General features: G+C 41.6%; 1 protein-coding gene across 1 annotated transcript in view; it reads right to left on the reverse strand.

The window, feature by feature from the left end:
* Positions 1 to 12,446, reverse strand: part of LOC106612967 (kin of IRRE-like protein 3) — a 224,465-nt gene that overhangs the window by 66,782 nt on the left and 145,237 nt on the right. Inside the window, exon 3 of the mRNA XM_082956364.1 lies at positions 6,626 to 6,775. Within this exon, the coding sequence (XP_082812490.1) occupies positions 6,626 to 6,775 (150 nt within the window). The remainder of the gene's footprint in view (positions 1 to 6,625; positions 6,776 to 12,446) is intronic.

The raw sequence follows: 12,446 nt of genomic DNA on the forward strand, positions 1-12,446 counted from the left end.
TGTTTTAAAGTTATCCTTCATAAAATAGAAATTGCAATGTAATAGAATAAACATATGACTGAACCTTTTTAAAGTTGAAAATTGAGGCACTTCAGTAGAGACACATCACTAAGATGTCATGCTAAAAAGACCCTGTGGTGCAGAGCAGCATTGTTTGGTCCAACACTATTGGAGAAATCTAGTGAATGACCTACACTCCCCAAGGTGTGTTAAAGTCAAATAAGTCACCGGCTCCCTCCCCTGACTGGAGAAGTACATTTTTCTGAGGACAAAGAAATGACAGGATGATGAGGTGGATTCTAAGGTAAAAATAACAAAGGGTCACGCTGAACAGACACTCAATCATTTCACCACAGGACGAAAAACTAGACATAAGAAAAGAGGTGAGCTCCAAGCAGTAACAGGACGACACTGGGAAGCAAACTATCTGTGCACAGTTAGATATAACTTGATTTTCTCCTTCCAACGTCATGCTGTGAGGCACATCATGACCCCTGGCACTGTGCAAGGCTGGAATAGAAGGTAGAATAATAATCATCAAGCTTTCATGGAAAATTTAATTTTTGCCTCTGAAAAAAACCTTTTCAAAGGCAAGTCAGAACTCAACATAGCTGATTGCCCTCCCTTGTCTTTGGCTGCTCCAAAGAAAAATGTTTAGCAATTTGGAAGGAAGTGTTTTATCAGATCTCAAGTCTTGCTCTCTTGCAATTAAAAGTTAATAATCGGAGTGCCTCCGGACGCTCTCTAAAGTGACAAACAAGGATAGAAGGCTGTCTGGGACATTACAGCTCTAAGACCTGCTATTTACCATTATTAATTCCATGCTAAGGAAACTTGATCTTCCCATAGCAGTGTGACTGTAATGAATAATTAGCTTGACAGCAAATGAAAACTGATGACAGATCTAGCTCTGGTATATTCTTTGGAATTAATCTGCAGCAAAGTAAATATTTCCTAATGAGCAATATCAAAACATAACTTCCCAGAGAATACTTATGAATGTATTAGGGCCTTGTGGCATTACTTTGTATCACTTTTTAATCGTTTTTCATCTTGGACTGCAACACATGTAGTAATCAGAGAGGACGACGACCTTGCATTAACGAGCAAGACCAAACGAGGAACGGGAAGGAACAACAAAGGAAAACATAAGCGATTGATGAGGACTGAAGGTTCATTAGAAGACCTGTCGGTGGATGAATGTCAATGAGCTCTCTAAATGTCACAGTAGAGTCAACAGCAGACCTCAACACTCAATGTAGGCCTACTCTGAAAACAGCAGCAATAACGCTTTCTCCATCGCTAAATGGTAAATGTTGCACATTTCTCTTACAAAAAACTACCTGGCCTCACAGGTCTGTTTAAAGGTAGAGACCTTATTCCAGAGAGCCCAGGCCTCCCCCTTTGCTCCTACCCCAGACCAAGGTGAACACATTGATGCATAGGTTTGGCTGCCTGCTACCTTGCTGCAGAGGATATAATTAGACTGAGGACCAGGGGCGAAAATCTGATATCAACTTTGGAGGGGACAATTACATGAAATTACAAGAGCAATTCCTGAGGGGGACACCAAAAGTAGTACTGTAACACATAGCCTACATTGTAATATGGTAAATGTATATTGAGGAATCAAAGAAATAAGGTGTACCCAAAACTACACAACTAATCACAACAGCAATACCATTGCCTTTAACAAATCTTAGTTCAGTCACCAGTTTAAGTTGAGAGTGGGGGTATCCATGGCATTTTCCAATTATGTTCCTATTTTACAAGTCCAAAAAATTGAGAACCTTTCATAATGTTGCCAAAGACTCAACAAACTTACCTGAGACTCCGTGTCTCTGCCAGTCTGTCCCTGCATATCTGTCCCCAACTCTGCTGTCTGTGTGCCATCTGTTGCCTGCTCTGCCTAATGACATCATTGTGAAACATTTCCATTAGAATTTAATTTCTTTCTTATGAACATTTTATCAACTAGTCTTTGAGATATTAGGCTACTAGGGTTCTTACTTTGCGTTTTGGTGTACTGAAAAATACTCTGATGTCCGTCTTTTATTTTTCTGCCATTTTTCTACCTGGCTGGCTGGCTACACACACAGTGTGTAGGTTATTTACAGTAGGAGATGGGCTTCTATCATCTTATCTTTTATCATTGTATTTGGGCTTCGATCTAAAAGGTAGCTAGCAAATGTGAAACGGATTAAAATGACAAGAGTTGACAGCTGTATGAGTTCACCATTTACACAACATATGCTGCAACCTTTTGTAATTTTAATAGTTTGTTTCATATTGGCTGGCTTCCAACAATAGCTGAATTTGCAAAGCTAGCGTTTCAGTGGTGTTTGCTATAATCTTTGCGACCCGGGTTAAATAAAGGTGAAATAAAATAAATAAATAAAAGTTCCCTTGCGACAACTTAGCTTTTGCAACGAGACCATTAAATATATTTAAGACAATGGTAGAAGAGAGTGTAGTTCTGTTCAGTTTGGACTGCAGTTTATTGCTAACCTTATCACAGGGACTTTGAAGCACTAACTTACATCATCTGCATGCTGATCTTGGAATAAATTGATGATAGCAAAGATTCCATCTTTGACGAGGCCACATAAATGGAATAATTACTAGCTAGCTTAATAGTTAATATTTGCCTGCTAGCTCTGCATATTCAGCTAGTGTGTGTGCGCGATTGACTGGATTAACCTGTTATGGCTAGGGGGCAGTATTTTCACAGCCGGATAAAAAACGTACCCAATTTAATCTGATTATTACTCCTGCCCAGAAACTAGAATATGCATATAATTATTAGCTTTGGATATAAAACACTCCAAAGTTTCTAAAACTGTTTGAATGGTGTCTGTGAGTATAACAGAACTCATTTGGCAGGCCAAAACCTGAGAAGATTCCATGCAGGAAGTGCCCTGTCTGACAATTTCTTGCCCTTCTTGATTATCTCTATCCATTACAGAGGATCTCTGCTGTTACGTGACACTTCCTACGGCTCCCATGGGCCCTCAGAAGGCGGCAAAAAGCTGAATCGTGGCTTTGCAGGCTCTGGTTGAAAAAAAGTAGCGCGTTTGGGTAGTGGCTGGTTACAGTACTGTGAGACTCAGGCGCGTGCCCACGTCGACAGAATGCTTTGTTTTCTTTCGTCTGTTTACCTAAACGCAGATTCCCGGTCGGAATATTATCGCTTTTTTACGAGAAAAATTGCATAAAAATTGATTTTAAACAGCGGTTGACATGCTTCGAAGTACGGTAATGGAATATTTAGAAATCTTTTGTCACGAATTGCGCCATGCTCGTGACCCTTATTTACACTTCGGATAGTGTCTTGAACGCACGAACAAAACGCCGCTATTTGGATATAACGATGGATTATTTTGGACCAAACCAACATTTGTTATTGAAGTAGCAGTCCTGGGAGTGCATTCTGACGAAGACAACAAAAGTAATCAAACTTTTGTAATAGTAAATTGGAGTTTGGTCAGGATTAAACTTGGTCGGTGTCTAAATGGCTAGCCGTGATGGCTGGGCTATCTACTGAGAATATTGCAAAATGTGCTTTCACCGAAAAGCTATTTTAAAATCGGACATATCGAGTGCATAGAGGAGTTCTGTATCTATAATTCTTAAAACAATTGTTATGTTTTTTGTGAACGTTTATCGTGAGTAATTTAGTAAATTCACCGGATGTTTGCGGGGGGTATGCTAGTTCTGAACGTCACATGCTAATGTAAAAAAGCTGGTTTTTGATATAAACATGAACTTGATTGAACAAAACATGCATGCATTGTATAACATAATGTCCTAGGGTTGTCATCTGATGAAGATCATCAAAGGTTAGTGCTGCATTTAGCTGTGGTTTTGTTTTTTGTGACATTATATGCTAGCTTGAAAAATGGGTGTCTGATTATTTCTGGCTGGGTACTCTGCTGACATAATCTAATGTTTTGCTTTCGCTGTAAAGCCTTTTTGAAATCGGACAGTGTGGTTAGATTAACGAGAGTCTTGTCTTTAAAATGCTGTAAAATAGTCATATGTTTGAAAAATGGAAGTTTTCGGATTTTAGAGGAGTTTGTATTTCGCGCCACGCCCATCATTGAATATTGGAGCAGGTGTTCCGCTAGCGGAACGTTTAGATGTAAGAGGTTAACCTCACGTCAGTTACGTTCATTGAGTGCCTTTCAGACAGTGGATACGACCCCTCTGTTACCTTGCCAACTAAGGAACTGGCAGTGGATCAAACCATTGTGAGGCAAAGGGTGGGGGGGTCGCAATCTTTTGAAACTTAAAAACGCGCTATTAAGTGTCTATAATCAGCACAATTGCTTTCATTGCGTATTATTAATATTATTTAAATTACATAGTTATGTTTCAGTGATATATTGGGGGGGACAAATCATATTTTTCCCAGGATGGGGGGGTCGTGTCCCCCCCGTCCCCCCCGGGATTTCCTCCCCTGCTGAGGACTAACCCCAGATTCCCCACATTCATGTCTAATTCACCAGACCTTAGCCCCCTTGACCTCCAGGGCTCTATGGCTGCATCCTGGATCCCATGGCTGCACTCAGATATGGGGTTCAAAGTTCAAGGATAATTTTTCCAAGGGGCCATATTTTGTTGAAACATTTCTGAGGAGGGAAGTAGATGCCTGTTTGCTTTATTGACGACCCTTTCATTCTTCTATGGTGTTTCCCCCATACCAAATGTATTTTATAAGCTTACTTTTTGCTCCAAATGCTACTCACATAAGACACTCCAAACTCACCAACACATGTTTTTACTAATGTGGAAACAGGAGAAGGGTCAGGTTAGAGACTGTATATCCTTGGCTTAAATGCATAGCAAAATTGAATGAACTTTTTTTTAAATAAATGAACATATTGACACAGTACCATTCTTATGGGAGAATATCGAGCGACAAAAAAACACTCAAAATCTGTGTCTTTTATCTGTAAATATCAAAGTTATAAAGAAAACGGTTCCCTTTGATATAGAACACAGTAGGGCTGGGACAGATATATGGCTGATGAGAGAGAGAGAGGAGGGGAATGTTTTTAGATTTATTTGACAGTCAGGTAGGAGAGAAGGGAGACTGTTCCACTCTATGACGGACCGTCGGTGTCTTCCGAGTCGATAGACACACTCTGTCACCACTGGCGGGTAATTGACAGCTTAGAGTTTGCAGTGACATGGGGTTTGCATATATTTATTCCATTACCTTGCATGTGTGCCTGCCTGGGGGCCCTCCTTCGCAATGTATTCAGGAGTCAGCCAGCTAGGCAGGGGATTAAACAAACATCTTATGGCCTGGCTTATGAGAAAGGATGATACGTGTTTCACCCTCAAATAGCCAAAGAGGAATAGAGACAAATGGCTCCCCTCGTTGATTGATGATTAATCATTTTAATGGAGCTTGAACAGACAAGCCCTTTCCTCTAAGTAGCCAGTTTTACCTTGTTAGAGAATGTGACTACAGCTCAACAGGGCTGGGTTAGAAACGTATCAACTGTTGCAGTAGTGTACTGAGCAGGAAAAGGATGCTTTAGTTCAACTCTAAATGTTTAGCAAGCCCCAAGCAACACTATCATCAAGAGTCAATTAATCAAATCCAACTGAGAGAAACCACAAATAAATGGAAGGTATGGCAATGCATCCTAAATTATTTGTATCTCATACCCTTCTCCTCTCCTTGAGGCCTTGATCAAACGACTTAGCTGCTGTGAACGGCGGGGTTGGAGGGAGATAAACTTAACTTTGGGGGAAGGGGAGGGGAGGAAGGGGAATCGGCGTATAGCTGCTTTGACTCTCTGCAAAGAACTCATAATTATTAATTAATATCCATTTGCAGGGGGCGCGGCAGAGTGAGAGACGTTGGTCCTCAATTTGTCTTCCCTCTCTCCTTTCTCTGGCTGCCTCCACCCCTACAGATCATTAGTTTCACTTTTCATTAGCGGAGATCAATAAAGCGAATCAGTCTCTCGTGGCGAGGACACTCAGCTTCACGGACCTCCCACTTTCCCTCCTCCTCTCCCCTCAGTTCTTCTCCCTTGTTCTCTGGCTCTATCATTGACTCCAGCTTCCCCTCATATTACCCATCATCCTCCACAGCAGAAGGGTATACAGCATAGAGGGCAGAGAGAGTGGGAGAGAGCCTACAGGGCTATAGAAAAAAGTGAGCAGTGAGTTTACAAATGCTGCTCAATATGGCAGAACTGGCAATGCTGAATGATAACCCAATAAAGTTTAATTAAGAACCAGTAACCTCTCAGGCTTAATAATGAAGATGGCTGGGTTTGTAGAAGGAAATTAAAGTAAAAACATTAGGGACTGGCAATGTTAAGAGATGCTGTACTGTTTCCATTAGCTGCAGCATTATCTTGATAGTTCCTGTTATGCTGATAAAAAGCTGTGGCTTTTCTGGCATGATCATTGATTCAGTGCACAGATTTAGTGGATTTTGAAAGTGTTGAGGGAGGGGAGGAGCACTACAGGTATGACATTGTGGTTGGTTTGAGGTGGCTACTAAGTAACTGCCTGCATCCATTGCCATTGTATCTGTGCAAATTGTGTCTATGCATGTATGTGTGGTGTGCATTTGTGTGTAAACGTAATCCTCACTTACCCAGCACAGTGAGTCGGGCAGGACGGGACCTCATGGCTGCCTGGATTGCCTGGCACTCAAAGACAGCATCATCCATCAGCTCCACACGTTGGATCCGAAGGTGGTGTTCCCCTGTACTGTGGTCCCCAATCACTGTGTAACGAGGGTAGCCTGGAACAACAACGCAACATATGCTCTGTCAGAACCTGGAGTCTGGTCTTTCAACCTACATCAGCACCATTCAATCCAACCTTTTTTAAAAGATAGGAGATATCAAAGCGTGCTACAAACAATGCCAGAATGCAGGCAATCACAAATTAGTGAAGGATCAGTGGTGCAATATTGATTGTTGACTGCTGTGTTACTGTACATTTTAGATAATTTTAAATGGGCTTTTCTTTTTCCAATGAGATGAGACCTTAATTTATTATACCTGTCTCAGAATTATTAGTGTCACCGATGTGAAGCCAGATTTTCTTAAAAATTATACATGTTAAAGTAGACATTTTATAACTGGATGAAAACATGAATTCCGTAGATGACAATGATGATAGGGGTTGAGGAGGTTTCTGTATTTGGGAGAGCGAGTATGTTTTATTGCCATGGTGAAGACGCACGGCTAGATATTGAGATGTGTTTCAGCAGGACAGTGCTGTGAGATTCATAGTTTAATAATGCAGGAAGAGGGATGTATGTCCAGGAGTCCTGACCATTTTACAGCGCAGAGTAAAGTTGGATAGTTCTAAAACACAAAAAAATAAGTGACAAAGGGATATGTTTGATTGTGAAGCTTTATGGAAAATTGCACAAGCTTTCAATATGAATAACTTGAACAGCTGTCTAAAGGCTGAGTTCTGTGTAATTATTGGAGAAATGTGAATTGAAACGAGAATCTTTGCTAGTGAAATTCTCCAAAATGTTCAGTATTTCTTGGCAGTGATTGCTTTCTCCTCCTAAGGTTCTTCTGTAATTCACTGATGACAGAACCCGATAGAGTGGAGAGTTTTAAAGCATAACCAGGCCAACAGTTAAACATTTTATCCAACGATGTGGTTTGTCAAACTGAAGTTATACATCAGATGGTATTCAACTCTAACCCGCTACAATCTCTGCAAACCCCGCTGTTGAATCACTGCCATTAAATGTCTGGATGAAAAATGTATTCCGTTGCATCTATCAATGAGTCATGTTCTCTTCAAAGATTTTCTGGTGATTTAGTATAAAACACTGGGGATTTAAAGAGGTATGTTTTAGCACATGCCACCCAATATGAGTATAATAGACTAGGACTAATAGACTAGGAGATATAATGGCTTTTAAGTCCTTGAGTTCGGCTATGGAGACCACTGTGTTCCGAATGCCCAATTATCATCCATTGCTTTACTGGATCCCATTCAATTTCATAGACCATGAAGTGGCCCTAATTTTCTCATAGTGGGATGAGTTATAGCCGATTAAACCACTCTGCATTTCATCTTCCCACATAGCTTTGAAGCTTTAAGAGGGTGGGGGATGGAAGCAGGACGGATTTGTTCAGGCACTCACCTCCCCGCGTTGACAAAACATATATTACTATGATAGTATATAGCATAAACATAGGCGCTACTTCCTGTGGCTATGATAGTATATAGCATAAACATAGGAGTTTCTTCCTGCGGCTATCAAAGTATATAGCATAAACAAAGGAGCTACTTCCTGCGGCTATGAGAGTATATAGCATAAACAAAGCAGCTAATTCCTGCAGCTATGAGAGTATATAGCATAAACATAGGAGCTACTTCCTTCGGCTATGAGAGTATATAGCATAAACAAAGGAGCTACTTCCTGCAGCTATGAGAGTATATAGCATAAACATAGGAGCGCTTCCTGCGGCTATGAGAGTATATAGCATAAACAAAGGAGCAGTGTACAATGAGGTACCAAACAAAGAGATGGGGGGGTAGGCTATGTGAGCTCTGAGTGGTTCCTCTGTTTATAAGATCGCCAGATTCTCAGATAGAGAGTGCTCTCTCCTGCCCACATACCGCTTGCAGTTATGGGTCTTATTATTCACATTGATACATAAGCTTCCATACAGGGCCAGAAGAAGGTCAAAAAGGTTACACATCCCTCTAATATATTGTTGATAAAACTGAGCAGCATTCGCTTAATAACATTAATGACCATTGATCTTGAGTTCCATGCTGTTGTTGATTATGCAGCCAGTGAGTCAATGGCTTCGTTGAACTATTTATTAGAGATAAAGAACAGTTTGACTGATGTCTTTCTCTAAAGTTGAATGAGACTCCATTCCTGAAATACATGCTTTGAATGAAGGTCATTCCTTCAAATACGAGAACCTGCTTAAGCACAATGCACTGGGGTGACCCTGTGTAAGCTCAGGAGACATGATAAATTATTTCTCCACAACAAGCAGGCCTTGTAAATGGTATGACCTTGAGGTGACCCCATCTGCCTTATATCCAGTGCAGGAGCTTATGTACTAAATATTTACTGTAGGCATATTGTTCATGTACATTAACAAATGACCCGGTCAATTCACTCCTCTTGCCCTCTAGCAGATTGAACATAAGATGTGCTGTTGTAATACAATAAAGCTTGCTAACTGAGAGTAAATGAAAAAAATACCTTAGCGTAAGCCTCGTTTAATGGCATTTAAATGCCTTTTAAATAGACATTGGTGGATTTTGTCCTGTGGCATAACTGGGTTACGTTTAGAGCATGCAAAAACATTGCTTTATTCTATGTGAGGAAATTTCAGGGACGTCACTGTTGTATAAATATAACTCACATTGATCTCAATGAATCTCAAAGACAAGGTGTGTTAACTAAAGCAAACAATGTAAAATAGTCCCATTAAGTGTAATGAATCCATCAGGACAGAAATGGATTTGTCTTTATGGTGGATCAATGGCAGGGGAAGGGACGATGAATTGGCCAGGGGGGTAGTGATTTACACTGTTCAGGAAGAACACGTCTCACACTGACACCTCCAGGGATTGAAATAGGGTAGGTTGATGCTGAGAAATGGATGACCAATGTTTAATTTGCTGTCGGGGGACAAGCCAGAGGAGCACGTTTGTCAGGTAGCTTCCAATGACTCTACGCCTCTGTCTAGAATGTTATGAACAATATCTGGAACATTCTAAGACTTCGGTTTTCAATCATTCCATTTTTGCCCTCCAAAAAAGTGCACACCAGTGGGCACTCTCTGTGGACTGCTTGGAGATATATTCATGCCATTCATGCATATTCATGCCATTCATTTGGTGCAGCGTTGGGCCGGTGCATCTCTCTCTTTAATTAGAATAGAAGACGCTACACAAAGAGAAGGAGCAGGAATTCAGGAAGCGATAGGAATCATCCTCTTTGTCCTCTGATTTATCAGACTCAATAGTGAAAGATTTCTCTCATTTTAATCACTGTTCCCCTGAATTGAAACGGGCCCAGACAGAGCGAGCTACTGCTAACGCAGCTCCTTCTATGAATAGCAGAGTGGTTGCTATATTGAAATGCTCTGCACAATATTAGACGCCTCACACTTTTATGTATACAGCTGCTTTCCTTGTGTATATAGCCGTGTATATGCCATCATTCTGTATGGCTGACTGTATTGCTTGTTGACGTAGGCAGAGACGATTAAAAGAGCAGCTGTGGTACACTTTATTTCAAAAAGTGACATTCATCTTAATACACTGCTCTAAGACCCTGTCTGTGCTTTTTAATAAAGATATCTTTCGTCCATGATAACCTTCTCCAACTCGATGTATCTCATCGACTCATGCTGTATGGAGAGGGGCATTCATATTCAGCCCATCTCTGAGCGTCCTGGCCCGGCCATTGATCCGCATACAGAGGGAAGTGTTGGTTCATAGGGGTAGAGACACGATGAGGTCAGTCCACAGCCTCCCTCCACAGCCTCTCGCCCATGACCGTTAAACTGCTGATGATGTGCCGTTAAGAGTCGCTCTCACCCTCTCTCTCTTCTCGTTAGCATAAGTCCTTCTCCCTATTCTCCCTATCTTCCCTCTCCTCTCGACCACTTCAAAACTGTTGGGCCATTGTTTACTGCCTTCCCCAGCCTCCTGGGGGCCTGATAAGGGCCACACTGAGGAATGGAACACATTTATTTGGACACCGTCGTCAACTGAGGTTTAATTAAAGAGTTCTATCGGTGACAAGGCAGGTACACTAGAGCAGTCACTGAAAGTCAGAGGTTAGGAGACCGCATATCTCTAGTGGAATACATATTTAATCGTCCAGATCAAAAGAGGCCCCCGCTTTTAAAGGGCCCCAGTTGCGTTTTTTGCCATGACTTGAATGGCAAGTACTCTGAGAGACAGGCTAGAGATCCCTCAGTGATGGAGGAAGAGAGGTGTGAAAGGAACTTGGCTATTTTCACTCATCACTCTTACTCCCTGTAAAAGGCCATAGAATGTCTTGGAATCCCATGGATCCCATTTCTAAAGACAGTCGGGGGGATAAGTTAACCTGTTAGGGCTAGGGGGCAGTATTTACACGGCCGGATCAAAAACGTACCCGATTTAATATGGTTATTACTACTGCCCAGAAACTAGAATATGCATATGTCATGACTGTCCTGATCAGGTCAGGGTACAGGAGACCACCACCCTACAGATTATCTCCCAAACCCCCAACAGAGGAGGAGAGATCTAGGGGTCTGAAGATGTGGGGGGTTTTATGACACCTCACGCCCATAATAAACCTTAGGCCACTGAGAAATTCCTTTGTCCTCTCACTATGGAGAACTGGCCTCAGAACATTAAACATGCAATAAAGGGACTTTGGAACAATGGTTTCCGTCAGCCACAACGGTGGTCATGACGAGAGGTGGAATATGAAAATGTATGTAACTTTTGAATTGTTATTAAAGGTTAAGAGATGACGTTATTATGAAAACATTGTACCTTTAAGAGTTTTCCCAGTATATGCCTGATGTTTATACATTGTACGTTGTGTGGAAAATATCCAAATCAAAGAGAATGTTTTGGTAAAGATGAGATGTGAAGGTAGTGTCTAAAATAGGATTTTAGTCAAATCTAGGCCTTGCCCCTTAACTTGGTCCGCCCAGAGAATTGCCCTAAAGGCGGTTACGCCCACTTCTGACCCTAGGGTATAAGACAGGAGAGTGAAGAATTAACATAGGAGACTAATTGACCCCAAGCTGCAGCGAAGGTCTAACAAAATCAACGAACCCCAAAACGAAACACAAGGTTGAAGACAAAGAAATCTTTTTCTACACGAGCTACGGACGAGTAGCTGTGTCTAAGCGGGTGAATTCAAGCCGAACCACCCAGCCTCCACTCTCCATTGAATCGTGGTATATACACTGTTCGAGTCCGAAGCTGTGAGCTCTGAGCTACAGAGCTGTCTGTCCTCAGAAGACCGCTTTCAGATCAAGGGCGAGGGATCAGACCACTTAGCCAAGAAGGACACTGACATCGTGAGGACAACCCAGAGAGTTGCGCCGGAGAAGTGCGTCATTGAGAAGCCTAAACGACCCACGCGGAGCTTCCCACCTGAGACCTCCAACACGTAATTACATCATTATATTCTGACCCATAAGAGCGGCAGTTCGGGGCAAGGCTAGGTTTATATAAGCATGGCTGACAAATGAACCCAAATGTATATTTCTCTCGTGTACTTCCTTTGTTTCTCTCTCTTTTAAATCCCCATTTTGGGTAACGCGCCATAGTGTGTTGGCCCGTTATACTAAGTCCTAATCAATAGCTAGACTGTGTTTTGTGTATGTGTATTTTTATCATCATTTTAGCTTGCTAGTAAATAAATAATCAACTAAGATTGGTGTGGTAAACTCATT

This window comes from Salmo salar, chromosome 09, assembly GCF_965601325.2.
Source record: "Salmo salar chromosome 09, fSalSal1, whole genome shotgun sequence".
In the NCBI taxonomy this organism is placed as follows: domain Eukaryota; kingdom Metazoa; phylum Chordata; class Actinopteri; order Salmoniformes; family Salmonidae; genus Salmo; species Salmo salar.